The sequence below is a fragment of the Bufo bufo genome, chromosome 3 (genome assembly GCF_905171765.1).
Source record: "Bufo bufo chromosome 3, aBufBuf1.1, whole genome shotgun sequence".
NCBI lineage: Eukaryota > Metazoa > Chordata > Amphibia > Anura > Bufonidae > Bufo > Bufo bufo.
In genome coordinates, this window is record NC_053391.1 from 481980185 (window position 1) to 482005531 (window position 25347).

A 25347-nucleotide genomic window follows, 5' to 3' on the forward strand; every position below is an offset into this window, starting at 1 on the left:
ACTAAACAGATGTTCTATACCATAAGGATAGACTGCATATGAAACCATTACCAGGGAAGCCTGTGGCATTCTTTATTCATAAAAAAAAAAAAATTATATAAAATATAAAATGAAAGGCACAAGGCAACTGCTTGATACACTTCAAATGTTAAAGTTTTTTCAACCCTATAGACAATATATGAAACTCAGAACTTGAATATTTAAGATTTTCAGCACAGTATTAGCTATGTAAAACATTTTCTCTGCTGTCTCACAGTAGTCTGAGTTCTACTATGCTTTGTCTTTACATATCAAGTAGGTCATCGCCACTTTCATCACTCTCCACAGTAAGCTGCCTTGTCCACCATTTCTTGACTTCTGAGCCACAAGAGATCGCATCAGACATGGCATTCATCTTGCCCATCGCAGATATCATAGTGTTTCGACCTCCAATACGTAGATTGACAGAAGATACAGAGTGACTAATAGGTTTTGGTGCTGTAGAACACAAAGCATGAAGGGATTTCTAAACTATAAATCACAGGTCATATTGTCATAAAGTGGGTCATTTATTAAGACTGATGTGGTGGAGGATCCGCCGAAATTATGAAGAGGCGCATCCAGCGCCAGTCTAAATGTAAGCCAGCTTCCTTCCTGCCGACCCGTCCCCTTCCCCGCGCAGGCCACACTCACTTTTTTAGACCTGGCGTGAGCAGGGAGAAGTCACCATCTGCGCCTGACATATGCCTAACATAGGCGTATTTCAGTAAAATAAATGACCCCCAAAATGTATGGAAATTCATTTGAAGATATCTCAAGCTGATTTAAATATATCTATGAAGTGATTGATAGTTCTAATTAATTATTGTAATCAGGAGTTAAAATTGTCTATGGATTGCCAAAGCATTTCTTTTTACCCACCTGCTGGTAAATGCCACTGGCCAACTCTTCTTGAGCGCATTACGCCTTCGATAGAATCTTGATGATCTCTCATGAGATCAGAGAAGGTGGGGCTTAGAAGTTTGGGCTGACTGCTTGTCTATAAGAAAAATGTTAAAATATTGTTCCATTAGGTTTTTGCATCAATATATCAATACATTCTAAGAACATGTTTCAGATTTCAGATTTATAACAAAAATAAAAGTTGTATATAAATGTATTGCACCCGCATATTTTGTGCATTATTTTTTTTCATTTCCTTAAAAGACAAAGTGGACAGATGCCTAATGTTTACTATGTAGACCATTGGTGGCGAACCTATGGCACGGGTGCCAGGGGCGGCACTCAGAGCCCTCTCTGTGGGCACCTGTGACCTGGAAAAAGTCTATGGTGTACCAATATGCCTTAGACTTTCTCTGTCATTCATCAGCGCAGGGCACACTATGAACAGCACGGGCAGAGCATTGAATGTAGTAAGGCTATTATAGCTGTGATAATGTACATGGAAGATATACTATATTGGACTGTAGTATTCAGGGTAAATTGCCGTGTTGGCACTTTGCAAAAAATAAGTGGCTTTTGGGTTGCAGTTTGGTCACTTGGTCTCTAAAAGGTTTACCATCACTGATGTAGACTATGTACTATGCAATTATGGCATGGATGCCTGCACCATTTGCCACACAACAAAAAAACATACAGGATATTATGCTGTTGCAAGCCCTGGGACTCAGTTTGCGCATCCCTGCTATAGTGCTGTGCAGGGGTGTAACTACCATAGCGGCAGACCTTGTGACTGCTATGGGGCCCAGTGCAAGAGGGGGCCCAGTCTTAGTTGGGATTATCTCCTCTTCTACTGGAGGTGAAAACTTGGTCAGGACTCTACCCTCTAAAGGAACAACTTTTTTAGCAAATAAAGCAGTGGGAAAATGGCTCAAGGTTCATTGAAAAGGGTTTAGGCAGAAACCCTTCTGTCCGGTGTGGGGGGCCTGGTTTGATTCTTGCTATGGGGCCCTTACTTCTCTATGTACGCCACTGGTGCTGTGCATAGATAACCAACAGAGTCATAATATAGTCACAATATAACAATAATAAAAAAAATATTTAGCTACAATTCATATAATATATATGACTATTCAGTAAAGCTACCCAATAGTAAACAACAAATACACGTATTTATACATAAAGAATCAAGTAAGAGAAATAAAGTATGAATTAGGCTACTTTCACACTAGCGTTCGGGTGTCCGCTCGTGAGCTCCGTTTGAAGGGGCTCACGAGCGGCCCCGAACGCATCCGTCTGGCCCTAATGCATTCTCAGTGGACGCGGATCCACTGAGAATGCATCCGCCTGCCAGCGCTCAGCCTCCGCTCCGCTCAGTGAGCGGACACCTGAACGCTGCTTGCAGCGTTCGGGTGTCCGCCTGGCCGTGCGGAGGCGAGCGGATCCGTCCAGACTTATAATGGAAGTCAATGGGGACGGATCCGCTTGAAGATGACACCATATGGCTCAATCTTCAAGCGGATCCGTTCCCCATTGACTTTCAATGTAAAGTCTGAACGGATCCGCTCAGGCTACTTTTAGACTTAGAAAATTTTCTAAGTAATAATGCAGACGGATCCGTTCTGAACGGATGCAAACGTCTGCATTATCGGAGCGGATCCGTCTGATGAAACATCAGACGGATCCGCTCCGAACGCTAGTGTGAAAGTAGCCTTAAAAGAAAGAAGAAGGAAAAACTTACACTGTAAAAGAATATCACCAAATAAATTGAGTCCCTCATGATTTTAATGATTTTTTACCCAAACCTTTTTAAGAGGTATGTAAAATACAGGTTGCTGAAACCTATTATAAAACCTGTTACAAAGATTTACAAAAACCGATGAACAAGTCACCTTTATTGAAAAAGGTTTGGCACATAAAAAAAAGCTTGGTTAAGGCAGGGAGCAAATACTGCAACTATGGATTTCTTCACAGGTACGTCTGGCCAGGGGGGGAATTTAAAAAAATCCTGGACAACCCCTTAAAGGTGCCATGTGATCCTTAGGCACCTTACACTTTACAAATTGTGAAATTACTTTTGATACTTTAATATTAGAAGGATCGATTTGAAAATGGAGGCAGTTTCAAACACTTAGGCCTCTTTCACACGGGCGTCTTGGTTTTGGGCCGGATAAGATGCGGGTGCGTTGTGGGAAAATGCTAAATTTTTCCGCGCAAGTGCAAAACATTTTAATGCGTTTTGCACGCGCGTGAGAAAAATCGGCATGTTTGGTACCCAAACCAACTTCTTCACAGAAGTTTGGGTTTGGGTTAGGTGTTGTGTAGATTTTATTATTTTCCCTTATAACATGGTTATAAGGGAAAATAATAGCATTCTTAATACAGAATGCTTAGTAAAAAAGGGCTGGAGAGGTTAAAAAAATAAATAAAAAAATTTCTTCTTCTGGATCATGTGATGGACCATGTGATGAGCACAGTGAAGTCACCACAGGTCCTTTTCCTCCTGCACAGCAAAGATGAAGACAGAAGAGAAGCCGGGCTGTGCGAACAAGTGGATTAAGGTGAGTGAATTTTTATTTTTATTTTTTAACCCCTCCAGCTATTCTTTACTAAGCATTCTGTATTAAGAATGATATTATTTTCCCTTATAACCATGTTATAAGGGAAAATAATAATGATCAGATCCCCCATCCCGATCATCTCCTAGCAACCATGCGTGAAAATCGCACCGCATTAGCACTTGCTTGCGGATGCTTGCGATTTTCACGCAGCCCCATTCACTTCTATGGAGCCTGCGTGCGTGAAAAATGCACAAAATAGAGCATGCTGCGATTTTCATGCAACGCACAAGTGATGCGTGAAAATCACGCTCATGTGCACAGCCCCATAGAAATGAATCAGTCCGGATACAGTGCGGAAAACTCGCTCGTGTGAAAGGGGCCTTAGTGTGACTATGAATACCTTGACTTTAAAGATAATAGTCTGCAGTTTGCACTCACATGCATTAATTTAATCTGTAAAATACCATGGCCATCTAACATACCACTAAATTATTCAGTATCCATATAGTTATGGACCTGACAGTATGGTGGTACTGTGGCTGGCTATGCTGAAATCATACTAGGACACATACAAATATAAGACTTGTCTATGCTGACTGTATTTGTTTTCTGTGTTTTCTCTTTACATCTTACTAAAAAACAGGCTAAACACAAAGTGGGGGATTTATCAAGCCTTGCATTCCAGAATTCTGTCTTCAGAAAGTTGCAAAATAGGGCTTTTGCAAGTTTGTGAGGACAATTAGCTCACAAGAACGTTATTTATAGAGGAGTGAAAATAATGCTTACTGAAAAAATTCCTCTATTTTTAATCTTATCCAATAAAAACTAAAAGGATAATTAATCCCCACACAAGATATCCTATATACAGTGTAATGGATCGCTCTCTTTCAGGGGGATTTAACAGACAGGCAGAGGATTTAACCCTTTGGATACTGGAGTTTTTTTTTGTTTTTTGCGTTTTCATTTTTCTTTCCTATATTCCGTGAGCCATAACTTTTTTATTTTTCCGGTCACATAGCTGTATGAGGGCTTATTTTTTTGCGGGACAAGTTGTACTTTCTAATGCCACCATTAATTATTGCATAAAATGTTGTGGGAAGCGGTAAAAAAATTCCAAATGGGATGGAATTGGAAAAAAAACGCAATCTCTCCACCGTTTTACGGGTTTTGTTCCGACAGCGTTTTGTTTACGGCAAAACTAACCCATGCCCTTCATTCTCTGGGTCTCTGATACCATTTTGAAGTATGTGTGCCTTTTTGATCACATTTTATTAGATTTTTTGGGGGTAAGAGAAGCAATGAAAAAATGGCAAATCGGCCATTTTGACCCTTTTTTCCGTTACGTCATTCGCCGTATTGGATTTTTTTTCTATTTTTTTTCTATTTTAACGGAAAGGGGGTTGATTTAAAAACTTTATATTTTATATTTTTTTATATATTTTTTAACATTTTTATTTTTTGTGATCATTATGTGCGTCATATAAGAGCTTATTACATTTTTTATTTTTATTTTATTTTGGTTTATTAGAAATTTATTATTAGCTTATTTTGCTTACTTTTGCTCATTTCTTATCCTGGCCTGCCATCTGGTGGCCAAAATAAGAATTGCAGTTTGAATACTGTTAGCTTACTCAGTAAGGCTACCAGTATTTAGTGCAACTACCTATGCCCCGATTCGACACACGGGACATAGGTAGGAAGCACGGAAGTGCGAGCTTCTGGGTTTTTGCGCATTTAGGTGCTGTGATCTCACTTGGTCATGGCATCTAAAGCATTTAATTACCGCGATCGGCATTATTGCCGGTCACCGTAATTAGCCGCAGGTCTCTGCTGTATGAAACAGCAGAGATCTGCTGGCCATGACGCCCGCTGCACGTGCGAGCGGGCGTCATGTTTACACATTGCACCAGCGCTCTAGATGTACGGCGCTGGTAGCCTAAGGGTTAATGTCCAAAATGGTCATTTATTTTGGTACCACCACACACAAAACGGCAAAACAAACACCTGCCCGTCTGGGCTCTAACTAATGCACAGTAGTTTTCCGTGACTCACCTCTAAGCACAGCTTATAGACAGGGTCTAAGGCTCCAAGCCTTAGCAGGTCTGCTCATCAGACACAAGTCTAGACCGGGAAGAGATCAGGCTTCCTCAGCCATCTATGGTCTAGCAGCCTCCAGGCTGTGACCACACCAACACCCTTGGGGGGAGATGGTCCAGAAGTCCTCCTGACTTTGAACGTGCGACCCTCTTTCTGTAGGTGTCGCTGGGTCGCCCCCAAAGTTCAGTCTTTACAAAGTCTCATGGCTCCTCAGCCCTCCTGGCTGAGACCACACAGAGCTTCTGTAGGCCTCTGTTTCCAAGTTTACTCTCTCCTGTCTGACACACAGAGGGTTAGTTTTAGGCCTCCTTGATTACAGCAGGCCTCACCTGCGATGACCTCAGGTTAGGGGAAAGACATGCCCTGGAATGGGGGTGGACTGGGAAGGTCCCACTACCAAACCTACCTTCCCAGTCCAAATAAAATCCAGCCCTTGTACTTAACAAACAAAATAGCTTCAGCAACTATGTTTGCTGAAGACAGCGCCATCTACTTGGGTTTTACTTATCTCACCCAGCTGAGGAACCCTGGGTGAGATATACACCCCTTCCAGTACTTTTACTGTACACATCACCACAACAGATAATAAATGTGACCACGAAAGTGTGGTTGAATAGATAATAACAAGTATTTTGGGCAATATCCTGGGCAGATATACATAAAAAATGAAGATACAGGCAGCCAAGATGATATGGGCGCCCTGCCATCTTGGCTGCCAGTATCTTTATTTCATCTGCTATTTTGTTATGTCCCCTGATGAACCATGACATCTTCTGTGGGGAAACGCACCGGGAAACAGTGCTGCTTTGTAGGCTTTCCTAGGGCTTTGACCAGGGTTTAGCTACCTATAAGTGGGGTCGCCCGGGTGCTCCGCTTTTAGGCAGGGATAGTCTTAAAGGGACACCTAGGGACAGGTCATCTCCCAACAACACTGCTGGCGACGAAATAACCCTGTTTGGTGGTTTTTGGAACTGCATGGTAACCGTGATTTCATCTACCAACCAACCTATATTGGTGAAAACTATCCTGTTTGACGGTTTTCGAAACTGTATGGTAACCATGAATAAACCCACCAACCAGCCTACATAGTTTTTTTTATGTATATCTGCCTAGGATATTGCCCAAAATACTTGTTATTATCTATTCAGCCACACTTTCGTGGGCACATTTATTACCTGTATGTAGAATATCTTGTGTGGGGATAAATTATCCTTTTTGTTTTTATTGGATAAGATTAAAAGTTACATTTTAGAGGAATTTTTTCAATAAGCACAAGTTTGTGAGGACAGTTGCAAAATCTTTTTGTGACTTTCTCCATTTTATATCACTCATTCCAGTTTTGAAAAGCAGGTTCAAAAGTGTCTGTGGTTAGCTAGGTTAGTGAGTTTCACTCCAGATTAAATTTGCAAAAGAAGTCCCAAAATCACTCCAGGAAGGGGTAAAGAAAACTGGAGTAACATTTCTAGACAAAAGAGTTAGGCTTAAAGAGGACCTGTCACCAAAAAATGCAATGCAATCTAAAAGCAATCTAAAAGCACCAGGAGCAGGAGAGGCTGAGCAGATTGATATATATTTACACATGCAGCCCTGTAAAGTGCTATCGGTACAGGGAGGAGAAGTTATTAGTGACTGACAGCTATCTTTTATATACACTTATACAGGGGCGTAGCTAAAGGCTCATGGGCCCTGGTGCAAGAGTTCAGGTTGCCCCCCCCCTTCACTCAGTGCTGGTGCACCTAGCTTTTCTGCTGCCCAAGGCAAATATTGAAATGCCCCCTCCCTCCAGTCCTACTGTTAAAGGGGTTGTCCTCTTTTTTACTACTGATGGTCGTCAATATCAGATCGTCTGGGGTCTTCTGCCACCCCCGACGATCAGCTATTTGAAGAGAGGGCAGCGCTCATATGAGAGCTGCTTTCTCTGTTCAGTTCACCTGCTCGCCGTAGCATTTGCAGTGATGAGCAGGTAAACAGAGCAGAGAAGGCAGCGCTCATACAAAAAAATAAAAAAAAGCGGAAACCCCTTAAATACATACTGGGAAAACAATACATACAGTGCTACAGAACATACAGGGTAATACAGTGCCACATATGTACCTCTTACATCCAGTGACTTCTCTTCTCTGATGTAGATATTCTCTTTCCTCTTCTCCTGTCAGACCAGACCGCCATGGTGACTTCACTTCAACCGTGCCTCGTCTCGGCAGAGTTTAACAAACAGACGTCTTACTTTCCTACTTTTCCATCCTCCTCCTCACCTTCTCAACACCCCATCATGCCACCCTCAGTACTGTGCCCACTGTGCTCCCCAATACTTTTCAGCAGAAACAGTCCCCCTGAAAATACTGGTACCACACAGATAGTGCATCAGTTAGACGCCCATATAAGACCCCAGTTTTAGACCTCAGATCAGACCTCCATTAGACCTCCATGTAAGTCCCCGACCCAATATTAGACCTCAGATAAGACCCCCATTAGACCTTCAGATCCCCATATAAGACCCCTATCAGACATTCAGACCCCCATTAGACCTCCAGACCCCCATATCAGGCCTCCAGACCCCCATATCAGACCTCTAGACCCCCATTAGACCTCCAGACTCCCATATCTGACCCCCATTAGACCTCCAGACCCCCATATCTGAACCCCATTAGACCTCCAGACCCCCATATCAGACCTCTAGACCCCCATTAGACCTCCAGACTCCCATATCTGACCCCCATTAGACCTCCAGACCCCCATTAGACCTCCATACCCCCATATCAGACCTCTAGACCCCCATTAGACCTCCAGACTCCCATATGTGACCCCCATTAGACCTCCAGACCCCCATATCTGACCCCCATTAGACCTCCAGACCCTCAATCAGACCTGCAGACCCCTAGACCCCCAATCAGACCCCATTAGACCTCTTAACCCCCAATCAGACCCTAATTAGACCTCCAGACCCCCAATCAGACCCTCATTAGACCTCCAGACCCCCAGTCAGACCTCTCCAGATCCCCCAGTCAGACCTCTCCAGACTCCCCAGTCTCCCCAGTCAGACCTCTCCAGACTCCCCAGTCAGACCTATCCAGACTCCCCAGTCAGACCTCCAGACTCCCCAGTCAGACCTCCAGACTCCTCAGTCAGACCTCCAGAGCCCCCATTAGACCACTTCAGACCCCCAGTCAGACCTCCAGACCCCCTAGTCAGACCTCCAGACCCCCCATAGACCACTCCAGACCCCCAATAGACCTCTCCAGACCCCCCATTAGACTTCCATATCAGACCTCAGATCAGACTGTAAAATAATAAAGTAACTTACCTCTCCTGCCGCCACTCTCCTTCTCCTGTCTTCTCTTCTCAGGGCCCGCGCTGCAGTCACCTGACCTCCTGAAGCTGCAGGCAGCCAGGACACAGCAGCGCTGTCCCTGAGAAGAGCAAGCAGGAGGAGGGGTAAGTACTGTACAGCGCTCACAGCGCTTCTCTCCCCCTCCTCCTGCAGATGCACTTCATCTTATAAAGGGAATAGTACAGTACCACTGGGCCCCCCTGGCTCAGGGGCCCGGTTGCAACCGCCGCGACCCCTATAGTTATGCCAGTGCACTTATACACACAATGCTATCAATCACTGATAACACCTCCTCCCTGTACCGATGCTGTTCACAGAAGGTAGAAAAAGCAGAGATATAAATGTATAAATTACAAGTTTTACTGAATCTCTTCCCACACAAATATATACCAATCTGCTCAGTTTATCCTGCTCTACAACATGGTGCTGTCAGATTGCATTGCGTTTTGGTGACAGGTCCTCTTTAAAGGTTCACCAGATTTAACAAACATGTGGTTGATAAATTTGGCGCAATGTACGACAAAGCAGTCTCACATGCATTTCTAAGTTTAGTATTCCATTAAAACCACTCATCAGATGACTTTTTAAGTCTACTTTCATACTCGCGTTTTGGCTTTCCGTTTGTGAGATCCGTTCAGGGCTCTCACAAGCGGTCCAAAACGGATCAGTTTACATTCGAATGCATTCTGAATGGAAATGGATCCGCTCAGTATGCATCAGTTTGCATCAGTTCAGTCTCCATTCCGCTTGCAGCGTTTTGGTGTCCGTCTGATGAAATGGACACAATCTGGCACGATAGAAAACGGATCCGTCCTCCATTGACTTTCAATGGTGTTCAAGACGGATCCGTCATGATTATGTTAAAGATAATACAAACGGATTCATTCTGAACAGATGCAGACGGTTGTATTATCTGAACGGATCCATCCATGACGGATCCACACAAAACGCGAGTGTGAAAGTAGCCTAATAATGTACCTCTGGCTGGGCATTATCTTGGTTATTGAGGCTCATGTCGTCGCTTGGCTGTGTTGTTTCAATACTAGGAGGGTTCCCATACCGCTCCCTTTCTTGTTGCTGGCTCTCTCGTAGACTGTGGATAATGCTGCAGGATTGCTGTTGTTTCTAAAAGAATTGAAAGTGAACACTGAGGTCTGCAAATAACCAAATGATTCTGAAAACACGTTAAGATTCATGTGACTGGCAATATTATTGGGGGCAAAGCATCTGGCAGTGTTATGGGGGTTCTCTGACAATCTATTTTACTGGAGCTCTAGGTCTATCTAATATTATAGGGTATGGATGCCATCTGCTGCTGTTATGAAGATTACCATGTTATGGGGTACTGTAGCTGGCAATATTATAGGGGCTCTATGGTGGGTTCTGATATTAGAGCCAATACAGATACAGTATGATCACCCTTAACTTACTGCAAATTTTGTCAAGGACAATTTATTACAGATCAGATTCTATACTATATTGCAACATGCTAGCAAGACTCTTGACAGACTGCAATTTATATTACAACCAAATATATAGATAAATATAGCATATACATCTTCCAATAGAGTATTGTGAAAATTTACAACATATGGATTTTGTTTTACTCACTGCCCGAATACGTTTGAGACACTTCTTCAGCCACATGCGTATAGTTTGTTTAGCCACTTCTTCCTCTATTGTGTACTCCAGCTGTTCCCGCGCTAGCAGTTCTTCCAGCTGAAGGCTCTTTCTGATGTCCACCGATCTGTATGACAGCATGCTGCATGAAAAATGTCAAGCGAAAGCTTATTTATCTGGGCAAAACATTTTTAAGCGACATTCTATGCATTGGTTTAAACAAACACACACATGCAATGCATTTGGAGAGTCTTCAAAGCCTTTCACTTTTTTCACATTTTGTTCTGTTGCATCCTTGTGTTAAAATACAAAAAAGTTTCAGTTTTCCCTCATCAATCTGCACTCAGTACCCCATAATGAGAAAGTGAAAACAGAATGTTTGAAAGCTTTGCTAATTTATTAAAAAGGGAAAATTTGAATATTGAATTGACATAAGTATTCAGACCCTTCACAGAGTTGTCCCTAAGACACTCCTGTGTTGTCTTGGCTGTGTGCTTGACTTGTTTTGTTGGAAGGTGAACCTTTGACCCAGAGAGGGTCCAGAGCACTCTAGATCAGGTTTTTATTAATACTTTATCTGTACTTTGCTCCATTCAGCTTTCCCTCAACCCTGACCAGTCTTCCCTCTCCCAGCTGCTGAAAAACATTACAGTATGGTGCTGCCACCACTATGCTTCACTGTAGGGATGATATTGGGCAGGTGATGAGCAGTGCCTGGTTTCCTCCAGACATTACACTTAGAATTGAAGCCAAAAAAAAAATCAATCTTTGTTTCATCAGAGCAGAGAACCTTGTTTCTCACAGTGTGCTTAGAGTCCTTTAGGTGCTTTCTTGCAAACTTCAAGTGGGCTTTCATATGTTGTTGAGTAAGGAGATGCTCCTTTATGTTTGACCTTCTACCATCCCGACACAGGGTCTTTGGAGTTCAGCCAAAGTGACCATTGGGCTCTCGATCACCTCTCTTCTCCCCTAATTACTTCTTACATTTCGGAATTATGGAGGCCACCATACTCTTGGGAACTTTCAGTGCAGAAGATTTTTTCTATCCTTCTCCAGATCCTCGTCAACTCTTGCTTTTTGCTGATATACACTCACCTAAAGAATTATTAGGAACACCATACTAATATGGTGTTGGACCCCCTTTTGCCTTCAGAACTGCCTTAATTCTACGTGGCATTGATTCAACAAGGTGCTGATAGCTTTCTTTAGAAATGTTGGCCCATATTGATAGGCTAGCATCTTGCAGTTGATGGAGATTTGAGGGATGCACATCCAGGGCACGAAGCTCCCGTTCCACCACAACCCAAAGATGCTCTATTGGGTTGAGATCTGGTGACTGTGGGGGCCATTTTAGTACAGTGAACTCATTGTCATGTTCAAGAAACCTATTTGAAATGATTCGAGCTTTGTGACATGGTGCATTATCCTGCTGGAAGTAGCCATCAGAGGATGGATATATGTTCTCATTCTGTTTACGCCAAATTCGGACTCTACCATTTGAATGTCTCAACAGAAATCGAGACTCATCAGACCAGGCAACATTTTTCCAGTCTTCAACAGTCCAATTTTGGTGAGCTCGTGCAAATTGTAGCCTCTTTTTCCTATTTGTAGTGGAGATGAGTGGTACCCGGTGGGGTCTTCTGCTGTTGTAGCCCATCCGCCTCAAGGTTGTGCGTGTTATGGCTTCACAAATGCTTTGCTGCATACCTCGGTTGTAACGGTTATTTCAGTCAACGTTGCTCTTCTATCAGCCTGAATCAGTCGGCCCATTCTCCTCTGACCTCTACCATCCACAAGGCATTTTTGCCCACAGGACTGCCGCATACTGGATGTTTTTCCCTTTTCACACCATTCTTTGTAAACCCTAGAAATGGTTGTGCGTGAAAATCCCAGTAACTGAGCAGATGGTGCCAGACGGGCCGGTCTGAGTATTTCACAAACAACCATGCCTCGCTCAAAATTGCTTAAATCACCTTTCTTTCCCATTCTGACATTCAGTTTGGAGTTCAGGAGATTGTCTTGACCAGGACCACACCCCTAAATGCATTGAAGCAACTGCCATGTGATTGGTTGACTAGATAATTGCATTAATGAGAAATAGAACAGGTGTTCCTAATAATTCTTTAGGTGAGTGTATATTGTCAGCTGTGATACCTTATATAGACAAGGTTGTGTCTTTACAAATCATGTCCAATCAACTGAATTTATCACATGTGGACTCCAATCAAGGTGTACAAACATCTCAAAAATGATCAAGAGAAATGGGAGACCCCCAGTGCTAAATTTCAAGTGTCACAGCAAAGGGGCTGAATACTTATGTCTACAGGGAGTGCAGAATTATTAGGCAAATAAGTATTTTGACCACATCATCCTCTTTATGCATGTTGTCTTACTCCAAGCTGTATAGGCTCGAAAGCCTACTACCAATTAAGCATATTAGGTGATGTGCATCTCTGTAATGAGAAGGGGTGTGGTCTAATGACATAAACACCCTATATTAGGTGTGCATAATTATTAGGCAACTTCCTTTCCTTTTGCAAAATGGGTCAAAAGAAGGACTTGACAGGCTCAGAAAAGTCAAAAATAGTGAGATATCTTGCTGAGGGATGCAGCACTCTTAAAATTGCAGAGCTTCTGAAGCGTGATCATCGAACAATCAAGCTTTTCATTCAAAATAGTCAACAGGGTCGCAAGAAGCGTGTGGAAAAACCAAGGAGCAAAATAACTGCCCATGAACTGAGAAAAGTCAAGCGTGCAGCTGCCAAGATGCCACTTGCCACCAGTTTGGCCATATTTCAGAGCTGCAACATCACTGGAGTGCCCAAAAGCACAAGGTGTGCAATACTCAGAGACATGGCCAAGGTAAGAAAGGCTGAAAGACGACCACCACTGAACAAGACACACAAGCTGAAACGTCAAGACTGGGCCAAGAAATATCTCAAGACTGATTTTTCTAAGGTTTTATGGACTGATGAAATGAGAGTAAGTCTTGATGGGCCAGATGGATGGGCCCGTGGCTGGATTGGTAAAGGGCAGAGAGCTCCAGTCTGACTCAGACGCCAGCAAGGTGGAGGTGGAGTACTGGTTTGGGCTGGTATCATCAAAGATGAGCTTGTGGGGCCTTTTCGGGTTGAGGATGGAGTCAAGCTCAACTCCCAGTCCTACTGCCAGTTTCTGGAAGACACCTTCTTCAAGCAGTGGTACAGGAAGAAGTCTGCATCCTTCAAGAAAAACATGATTTTCATGCAGGACAATGCTCCATCACACGCGTCAAAGTACTCCACAGCGTGGCTGGCAAGAAAGGGTATAAAAGAAGAAAATCTAATGACATGGCCTCCTTGTTCACCTGATCTGAACCCCATTGAGAACCTGTGGTCCATCATCAAATGTGAGATTTACAAGGAGGGAAAACAGTACACCTCTCTGAACAGTGTCTGGGAGGCTGTGGTTGCTGCTGCACGCAATGTTGATGGTGAACAGATCAAAACACTGACAGAATCCATGGATGGCAGGCTTTTGAGTGTCCTTGCAAAGAAAGGTGGCTATATTGGTCACTGATTTGTTTTTGAATGTCAGAAATGTATATTTGTGAATGTTGAGATGTTATATTAGTTTCACTGGTAAAAATAAATAATTGAAATGGGTATATATTTGTTTTTTGTTACGTTGCCTAATAATTATACACAGTAATAGTCACCTGCACACACAGATATCCCCCTAAAATAGCTAAAACTAAAAACAAACTAAAAACTACTTCCAAAAATATTCAGCTTTGATATTAATGAGTTTTTTGGGTTCATTGAGAACATGGTTGTTGTTCAATAATAAAATTAATCCTCAAAAATACAACTTGCCTAATAATTCTGCACTCCCTGTATAGGATAGGAGAAAACTATCAGATTGGTGGTAGTCCTACCGCTAGGACCACCACCAATCACGAGGACTCTGTACCCCATGGGCCCCCACCCAGAAATTGACGTAGTGGCAAGGGGAAAAGCTCACCATTGCTCCGTTAATTTTTATGGGAGCGCCAGGGATAGCAGAGTACAGCACTTGTCTTTTTCCAGCGTTCCCATAGAAATGAATGGAGTGTCGACGCACTTTTCCAACTAGCCACTTTGTCCAATTCAGGGGGGTCCCATTCTTGTGATTGGTTGGGGTTCCAGTGGTAGGATATGATAATTATCCTCTATCCTATGTATAGAGGATACCTTAGTATAGATGGAATGTATAGAGGATACCGTGGTATAGATGCAATACCCCTTTAAGGATCACAATCTGGTCATAGTAAGTCTGAATTACACTGTAGAGAATGGTCATTACAACAGGTTTTAATTAACATGACTGAAAAAGGAAAACAAAGGGAAAGTCACAATTGTGACATGCTACACCTCCTGAAAGCAAATCCATATGGCCTTCCCATCTAAATGATCAATTTTGCACATGTCTTAGTACAATCGCTTTATATTTTCATGAGACAATAAATATAAATGCTTACACCCTTAAACTTTCATTATTTTTCTGCTTCATTTGGCATATGTGTTCACATGCAGGTTTGTCAGTTCCTGGGTTGTATAAAATTACAATTATCTTCTAAAAATGTATGATAAAAAATACTGTACCTGAGCACATCATGAAAGGTAACATCACCACCACTATGCAAGCGCTCCATTTCATAGCACATGTGCTTAAATAAAAGCTTGTCTTTGTCTAAATCTACTTCTAGACGGCCACGAAGCAACCTCAGGAGGAACTTCACACGAAAAGTTGGAATAACCCCCTGGTGATAAGATTCAAAGCATTACATTAAGCAAGAACTGAAGTTTCAACTGTTATTTATTTCCTTTATATGAGAACCAGTCTTGGAAAAATCTCATACACATACATACATAAACTTTATAGAAATTTGTATATTCACACAATCTAATCTTGTCACAGTTTTTGCGGTTTATCCAAGATCTGCCCAGCCAAAAACCGTCCACAGTTCTCCAGTGGAATGCTAGTTCCACAGCTAACATAGATAATGCACATTAAAACCTTATTAGCATATAAAGTGACACATGTCAGATTTGCAAAATATAGGCCTAGTCAGGAAGCTGAAAACTGGCTTGTCTTGAAGGGGTTAGTTTCCTTGCAGACTGTGAATACTCATGACATAAGATAGTTCTCTAACTAAAGTCACATGCACACAACGTGTGCCCCCAGAAAACACTGCCAGTGTCGGCCACATCTCCGAAACCAATGGCAGCTACTCAGACCCCAACTCACTGCATCATAGTGATTTATGATGCAGTGAGTTCCTATCTGACCATGAGTCTTTTGTACTGTTCTCACATGACCATACGGTTGTGTGCATGAGCCCTAATGGTACAATTTTCTAACAAACCCATAGGGAACAGATAACCTCCATTCATGTGTATTTAATTTGTGATTTATTCAAGATCATTGCCATCAATCTGCACTAGATTCAACACAAGCTTCTCTTTGTAATTAATCAGTAAGGAGTCCGTCAGACTCCATTATGAATAATCAATGCAAGCGCTGAGCTTGCTACGTAGAGCCTGCATGGTTTTGAGGATTTGCATAGCAACAGGGCTAACCGCAAAAGGTGTCCAAGGTGTATTATCACGCACTTGTGGAAATAGCTGGTTTCCTGCAATGCTATGGGGGGGCATTTATTAACCTGAAATACAACTATATTAGACGTATTTCAGGCACAGAATGCAGAGCAAAAAGGGTCTAAATGTAAGATAGCAAGGAAGCTGGCTTACATTAAGAAGTGGCGCTAGATGTACTAAAGTTATGTAGAGGCCAGCGCCTTTACATAACTTCGGTGATCCAATGCCAGAGCAAGGGCTTTATTAAGACCGGCGTCTAAAACGCCAATCTTCATAAATGACCCCCTATATGTCTAGTTAGACATTATGGATATTAGCCTGGAGATTGGACCCTTTTACATGGCCTAGGATTTGTTGGAGTTCTGTTAGATAGACGTCTGTGGGGTCACCAGGCAAAATTCGATATCCACTTTTATCCCTCAGGAGATCCATGCACATTTTTTTATACATATCGTGGTTCATGATTACCAAGTTTCCCCCTTTGTCCGAGGGCTTGATGACAATGGAGTTATCTTTTTCCAGTGTCCTCAAGGCCTCAAATTCTCCTCTAGGCAGGTTTCTACGATGTGAGGGAGACATTTTTATTTTTTCCAATTCCGTGGTTACCAGTCGTTGAAAAATATCAATGTGATCGTAATTAAGTGGTGGGGGCGTTTTCCTACTTTTTGGGCGAAGTTTTGTGAAGGGGCCTTCTCCTGGTTGTCTAGAACCCTCCTCCCATAGGTCCATCAGGATTGCAAGATCTGCCTGGTCGCAGTCCTGTATCCCTAATCTATCATATGATTGTTGGTCTGTGATATCAAAATATTTCCTCCATCTGAGTTTCCTACAGAACAGATCAAGATCTTTGATCCAAGTGAAGATCCTAAATTCGGTCGTGGGGACAAATGAGAGTCCTTTTTTCAATACCGAGATCTCTGGGGTATTTAAGTTCCGCATGGATAAGTTGATAATTTGTAGGTCTTCACTATTTTGGCTCATAGTATTTACTTGAATCTGTCCCGCAGTTGGTAGGGCGGTTGTCCCTGTCCTAAAAAAGGAAGCGGTGTGGATGGTGTGGAGGCGACCGGGGGGGGGAGATGTGTAGGTGCAGTCGTCAAACCAGATGCCCCATACGAGGATGATGGTACTGAGGACATAGTAGTTTCCTGATAACCACCGCCTCGTGGGTTGTTTGTTTCCCTTCCCCATCTCCTCCATTTGTTCCTTTGTTTTTTATTTTGGGATGCAGGGCCCTTTTTATTACCGCCCTTATCCCCTTTCCCTGTGGACTCGTTTTCGGAGAATTCGATATCCGAGGAGGAGACCTCAGATGCAGACGGATAGTTTCCCCTCTTTACCACTTGATAGGCCCTATTCTCCCGAAAATCACTCAAATCTTTCACAAACTGTCTGTGTTTGCGTTCCTTTATAAGATTTTGGAACCGTTCCACAGAGGTTTGGAGTGAGGATTCTCTTCTTTTAAAGTCAGGGTCTGTTTCGAACCTAAGAACTGATTCCTTAAGATTATTAAGTTTTTCAGAGGTCCTATCAAAAAGGCCTTTTTCTTCCTCTAAAAGAATTTTCATAAGATTGAGTGAGCTCTTGGTTATTTCTTCTTCCCAGCGTACTTTTAAACTGGGGGAAGATATGCGTTCAGCTGGAGTAATCGTTATGCGTAGGCCCCTGGGAACTATCTTGTGTAGCAGATAGCTCTCAAGGGACCGAATCTCCCACCATGACTTAATGTTGTCTTTAAATGCCGTGTAAAGGTCATTAAAGGCTAATTTGCAGGTAACGGAGGAAGAGAGGCCTGGAATCTCCTTCTCTGAAAAAATATCCTCTGCCTCTTTGATTAATGCTTCCGTGAACACAGTTGCATTTAAGAAACTGGCCATATCATACAAAGTATTACACAGAATTCTAATAGAATTAAATATAAACAATAGTATAAGTGTCCGTATAAGTGAGTATTAGCCTGGAGATTGGACCCTTTTAAAGTATAGCTTTTATTTAGTTTTATTTAAAAAAGCAAAAACATATAGACACCCTCTGGTAACCGGGTATCCAAAATATATAACAGGACGAGATGTTGCCCAGCTACCACCGTGAAATTGGTGAAAAAAATAATAATAATAAATACGATAGGTGTAAATTCCAGGGGCGTTGATGACAATAGTCGGAGGTTGGGGAATTGGATAGAGGATAGGGCACCTTACTGTGGGTACTGGGGATGATTCTCTCCCTGTACCCGCCCTAAGATAATCCTCTGCCCAGGGATGAACCCTGATGGTGGGATCACCCTGTCCCCGTGCCTATCCTGTCTTGCCCTGTACAGCCCTGTACATTTGGAATTTATTACACAGTTCTTGATGTCAAATTTTTACCCCGACGCGTTTCCCCACTATGGTTCCTCAGGGGGTCGGTTACTGGATGATAATTGTTGAGAGTAACAACATGGATCAAAAAAACAGGATAATAAAATAGATAATGTTTGGTATAGTTACTATGTCCTGGTAGATACCATGGGGCAGGCCATTTAGGGGAGGAGAGAAGAAGACTCACACAGATTCTCCTGATGAGAAGAGATGCAACCTGAGAAAAAATATAGTAAATAAAACCATTATTGGTATTTTACTTACAGAGGTACCTACTGTAGCTCTTTGTATCCCAGGGTGAGGAGAACTTACAGGTGAGGTGCCCCCTGGTGTCTGGACTGCCGCCTGCCGAGCTTGATGGGGCAGTGAGGCATCCCTGTGTTCATTTAATTTAAATAAGCGTGCGGGCGCGCCTTTCCACCACCGGGAGCAGAATATCCGGTGTGTGGAACGCACGCTGTCCGCAACTTCCGGTTTCCTGGAACGCAGGCATCGCTTCCGGTCTGCTGAACCGCAGACGTCATTTCCGGTTTCGCGATGCTCAAACGTTCAGGCTTCTCTCTGGATGATACAGATGTGGGTAAGGTGCATGAAGGTTCGGCACCAAGTTACCCTCATAGAAGTTAATTTATTGAGACGCTCTATGACGTCTGCGGTTCAGCAGACCGGAAGCGATGCCTGCGTTCCAGGAAACCGGAAGTTGCGGACAGCGTGCGTTCCACACACCGGATATTCTGCTCCCGGTGGTGGAAAGGCGCGCCCGCACGCTTATTTAAATTAAATGAACACAGGGATGCCTCACTGCCCCATCAAGCTCAGCAGGCGGCAGTCCAGACACCAGGGGGCACCTCACCTGTAAGTTCTCCTCACCCTGGGATACAAAGAGCTAGGTACCTCTGTAAGTAAAATACCAATAATGGTTTTATTTACTATATTTTTTCTCAGGTTGCATCTCTTCTCATCAGGAGAATCTGTGTGAGTCTTCTTCTCTCCTCCCCTAAATGGCCTGCCCCATGGGATCTACCAGGACATAGTAACTATACCAAACATTATCTATTTTATTATCCTGTTTTTTTGATCCATGTTGTTACTCTCAACAATTATCATCTAGTAACCGACCCCCTGAGGAACCATAGTGGGGAAACGCGTCGGGGTAAAAATTTGACATCAAGAACTGTGTAATAAATTCCAAATGTACAGGGCTGTACAGGGCAAGACAGGATAGGCACGGGGACAGGGTGATCCCACCATCAGGGTTCATCCCTGGGCAGAGGATTATCTTAGGGCGGGTACAGGGAGAGAATCATCCCCAGTACCCACAGTAAGGTGCCCTATCCTCTATCCAATTCCCCAACCTCCGACTATTGTCATCAACGCCTCTGGAATTTACACCTATCGTATTTATTATTATTATTTTTTTCACCAATTTCACGGTGGTAGCTGGGCAACATCTCGTCCTGTTATATATTTTGGATACCCGGTTACCAGAGGGTGTCTATATGTTTTTGCTTTTTTAAATAAAACTAAATAAAAGCTATACTTTAAAAGGGTCCAATCTCCAGGCTAATACTCACTTATACGGACACTTATACTATTGTTTATATTTAATTCTATTAGAATTCTGTGTTAGACATTATGGACACCTTTTCACTTCCTCATGCCTCTTCTTGATTTACTAACTTCACTCCAGCACTTTGCACTAAAATACTGGTGCATGGCTACTCCTGATAGCCATGTCCTCTTTTTTAGACATGTTTAAAAACACCTGATCAGGGTTTTATACTGTTTCTACTGACATCCCTGTCCTTCAAGCCAAGTTGGTAGTCCTAGTAAACACTGACTCATTAAAGGGGTTGTCCGAGTAATTTTTTTGTTCTTTCTATGTTCCTAAGGCTGAGATCACACGGGCGAGATTTCTGCGCAGGTGCAATGCGGGAGGTGAACGCATTGTACCCGCACTGAATCTGGACCTATTAATTTCTATGGGGCTGTGCACATGAGCTGTGATTTTCACGCATCACTTATTCGTTGCGTGAAAATTGCAGCATGCTCTATATTGTGCAACGCAGGCCCCATAGAAGTGAATGGGGCTGAGTGAAAATCGCAAGCATCTGCAATCAAGTGCGGATGCGGTGCGATTTTCACGCATGGTTGCTAAGATGACAGTCTATTCACTGTATTATTTTCCCTTATAACATGGTTTGCCGCAACGCATCCGGACCTTATCCAGACACGTTTGTGTGAACTCAGCCTAACTAGGCAAATGTAACAGCTTTCCAATTAACTCACTTTATCTCCAGTGGCTGGTTTCTCAGATGTCAGCTTCTCTCCCTGCTCTGATAAAGTTTGTTTACAAGCCTGTAAATGAGACGTCACTGTGCTAGCCACGCCCCCCCTTCACTGCCGTCTGCTCTCTCGCCTAAGATTCTTAACCCCTTCATCTGCACAGACTGGGTAGCTGCAGCAGTGAATATTCTGGGACCAGGAGCTGACAGACTAGAGAGAGCATTGCACAATAAGGTAGGGGGAAGATCCTGTGTGTATTAGCAGTGTCATTATACAGCTGGGACTTGTAGTTCTACACTTACAAGTTGCTGTTGATTCTCCCAGCACTCAGGGCAGCTCTTGTATCCACTCCCTTAGCAGTGTCATTATACAGCTGGGACTTGTAGTTCTACACATACAAGTTGCTGTTGATTCTCCCAGCACTCAGGGCAGCTCTTGTATCCACTCCCTTAGCAGTGTCATTGTACGGCTGGGACTTGTAGTCCTACACATACAACATGCTGCTGAGTCTCCCAGCAGGCAGACATGTCACTCAGGGCAGCTCTGGTATCCACTCCCTTTGCAGAGCAGGGGGAGGGGCATAGATTGTTTTTATTGCATGTAAACAAAGGGCCAGAAAAGAACCAGGGAAATGAGGAAATATATATATTTTTTTGCATAAAACTTGCTTAGCTTAGTTATATATTGCTGCCCATCAGATTTTCAGTGCTATATTTTTTTTTTTCATAACTCGGACAACCCCTTTGAGACTGTATAATTCTGAGCATTTAGGTCAGTCTTCTTATAGTCAGCAATGGTTGCAGAGAAATTAAACACTATACAGTGTAACAATGTTATGGGTTTATCACAGAAAGCAGTTTTAAAATATTACCTCTCTTTTATCATCAACCATATTCCATATTATTTGATAATGGCGGAGGTCATTGGGACTTAGTAATTGATCCTCTTCAGTAGAGTAGAAAAGAGAAAAATTCTCTACAATTATAGCTGAAATCAAAAGAAAGATATTCACATTATGGTTTATTCAAGATTAACAATAGATGTATTGAAACAGTAAATGTTATATTATGTGGTTTCAAGGAAGACTCACTGTCCCTAATGTAAGTTATCACAACATCTCTTTTTACAAACAGGAGCAATCCTGTAATATTGGTTATTGGAAATTTTAAAGCAATGCACAGTCTACAGACGAAGACCTGATCCAAGACTCCAAATGACATAACAGTTTTCTGCTCATTTTCTGCTACTGATACGTACCAACTAAAAGGTTTAACATTATGTAGGCAATGATGACATAAAAGGAACAGAAGTACATAAGTGCTCCAGCGTAATTTCCACAATCGGTTTCCCAGTACCTACTACTATCAGGTGTGCAAAACGGAGGTTGTACCTAGAATTACAAAATCAAAGTCAATTCCAACAGTTAAAGTTATGCTCTTTAACTCATTAATGTAAAGTGGCATACATATACTGTATGTTACCGGTGTGAGGTAATTCCTGCACTTTTTCGTACCTCTATGTAATGTTGGTCACATGACCACCAGCAAGAAGATGGCTGTGATTGACAGCCACACTCTTGCACTAATGGCAAACTATGCAATTGCTAAGTATAAATGTATTTAAAATCTTGCTTACATACCTTTCTTACATCAGATTGTTGACCCCTATCTGCACAGCAGAATGGCATAGCCCAAGTATCAGTCAGTTCTATGTAATGCATCCATGGCCTAACTAGTCACATGACTGATGCCATGGTTATTTCTCGTCATATAACCCCTAACATTCAGTAACCAACAGTGTTACATAATGTAAATGTGCTGGGTCAGCATGCAGGGCACTTCAATGGGATAACTACATAGGACTAATAGTGGAAACCATTGTGGCTATAACAACCACTTCACCGTATGTGTGTTTACATGGCTGCCTGTAACCAGATGGTTTATAAAATGACTGCCTGTCTTTAGGTGATGGTGTCATGTTGTTAATAAAGTTATTGTAATTTTTTTTTAACCACCTCAGCCCCCAGTGCTTAAACACCCTGAAAGACCAGGCCACTTTTTACACTTCTGACCTACACTACTTTCACCATTTATTGCTCGGTCATGCAACTTACCACCCAAATGAATTTTGCCTCCTTTTCTTCTCACTAATAGAGCTTTCATTTGGTGGTATTTCATTGCTGCTGACATTTTTACTTTTTTTGTTATTAATCGAAATTTAACGATTTTTTTTGCAAAAAAATGACATTTTTCACTTTCAGTTGTAAAATTTTGCAAAAAAAACAAGATCCATATATAAATTTTGCTCTAAATTTATTGTCCTACATGTCTTTGATAAAAAAAAAATGTTTGGGTAAAAAAAAAATGGTTTGGGTAAAAGTTATAGCGTTTACAAACTATGGTACAAAAATGTGAATTTCCGCTTTTTGAAGCAGCTCTGACTTTCTGAGCACCTGTCATGTTTCCTGAGGTTCTACAATGGCCAGACAGTACAAACACCCCACAAATGACCCCATTTCGGAAAGTACACACCCTAAGGTATTCACTGATGGGCATAGTGAGTTCATAGAACTTTTTATTTTTTGTCACAAGTTAGCGGAAAATGATGATTTTTTTTATTTTTTTTATTACAAAGTCTCATATTCCACTAACTTGTGACAAAAAATAAAAAGTTCTATGAACTCACTATGCCCATCAGCGAATACCTTGGGGTCTCTTCTTTCCAAAATGGGGTCACTTGTGGGGTAGTTCTACTGCCCTGGCATTCTAGGGGCCCAAATGTGTGGTAAGGAGTTTGAAATCAAATTCTGTAAAAAATGACGAGTGAAATCCGAAAGGTGCTCTTTGGAATATGGGCCCCTTTGCCCACCTAGGCTGCAAAAAAGTGTCACACATCTGGTATCTCCGTATTCAGTAGAAGTTGGGGAATGTGTTTTGGGGTGTCTTTTTACATATACCCATGCTGGGTGAGAGAAATATCTTGGTCAAATGCCAACTTTGTATAAAAAAATGGGAAAAGTTGTCTTTTGCCAAGATATTTCTCTCACCCAGCATGGGTATATGTAAAATGACACCCCAAAACACATTCCCCAACTTCTACTGAGTACGGAGATACCAGATGTGTGACACTTTTTTGCAGCCTAGGTGGGCAAAGGGGCCCATATTCCAAAGAGCACCTTTCGGATTTCACTCGTCATTTTTTACAGAATTTGATTTCAAACTCCTTACCACACATTTGGGCCCCTAGAATGCCAGGGCAGTATAACTACCCCACAAGTGACCCCATTTTGGAAAGAAGAGACCCCAAGGTATTCACTGATGGGCATGGCGAGTTCATGGAAGTTTTTATTTTTTGTCACAAGTTAGTGGAATATGAGACTTTGTATGAAAAAAAAAAAAAAAAAAAAAAATCATCATTTTCCACTAACTTGTGGCAAAAAAAAAAAAATTCTAGGAACTCGCCATGCCCCTCACGAAATACCTTGGGGTGTCTTCTTTCCAAAATGGGGTCACTTGTGGGGTAGTTATACTGCCCTGGCATTCTAGGGGCCCAAATGTGTGGTAAGGAGTTTGAAATCAAATTCTGTAAAAAATGACGAGTGAAATCCGAAAGGTGCTCTTTGGAATATGGGCCCCTTTGCCCACCTAGGCTACAAAAAAGTGTCACACATCTGGTATCTCCTTATTCAGTAGAAGTTGGGGAATGTGTTTTGGGGTGTCTTTTTACATATACCCATGCTGGGTGAGATAAATATCTTGGTCAAATGCCAACTTTGTATAAAAAAATGGGAAAAGTTGTCTTTTGCCAAGATATTTCTCTCACCCAGCATGGGTATATGTAAAATGACACCCCAAAACACATTCCCCAACTTCTACTGAGTACGGAGATACCAGATGTGTGACACTTTTTTGCAGCCTAGGTGGGCAAAGGGGCCCATATTCCAAAGAGCACCTTTCGGATTTCACTCGTCATTTCTTACAGAATTTGATTTCAAACTCCTTACCACACATTTGGGCCCCTAGAATGCCAGGGCAGTATAACTACCCCACAAGTGACCCCATTTTGGAAAGAAGACATCCCAAGGTATTCGCTGATGGGCATAGTGAGTTCATGGAAGTTTTTATTTTTTGTCACAAGTTAGTGGAATATGAGACTTTGTATGTAAAAAAAAAAAAAAAAAAAAAATCATAATTTTCCACTAACTTGTGACAAAAAATAAAAAATTCTAGGAACTCGCCATGCCCCTCACGGAATACCTTGGGGTGTCTTCTTTCAAAAATAGGGTCACTTGTGGGGTAGTTATACTGCCCTGGCATTTTCCAGGGGCCCTAATGTGTGGTAAGTAGGTAAATGACCTGTGAAATCCGAAAGGTGCTCTTTGGAATGTGGGCCCCTTTGCCCACCTAGGCTGCAAAAAAGTGTCATACATCTGGTATCGCCGTACTCGGGAGAAGTTGGGGAATGTGTTTTGTGGTGTCATTTTACATATACCCATGCTGGGTGAGAGAAATATCTTGGCAAAAGACAACTTTTCCCATTTTTTTATACAAAGTTGGCAT

General features: G+C 42.3%; 1 protein-coding gene across 1 annotated transcript in view; it reads right to left on the reverse strand.

Annotated features, from left to right (window-relative positions):
• Positions 1 to 283: 283 nt before the first annotated feature.
• The window catches only part of NALCN (sodium leak channel, non-selective), a 1068865-nt gene continuing 1043801 nt past the window's right edge, over positions 284 to 25347 (reverse strand). Inside the window, exons 38-44 of the mRNA XM_040425261.1 lie at positions 22046 to 22178; positions 21660 to 21775; positions 15150 to 15307; positions 10519 to 10669; positions 9886 to 10032; positions 901 to 1018; positions 284 to 477 (exon numbers count right to left, since the gene is read on the reverse strand). Of these exons, the coding sequence (XP_040281195.1) occupies positions 284 to 477; positions 901 to 1018; positions 9886 to 10032; positions 10519 to 10669; positions 15150 to 15307; positions 21660 to 21775; positions 22046 to 22178 (1017 nt within the window). The remainder of the gene's footprint in view (positions 478 to 900; positions 1019 to 9885; positions 10033 to 10518; positions 10670 to 15149; positions 15308 to 21659; positions 21776 to 22045; positions 22179 to 25347) is intronic.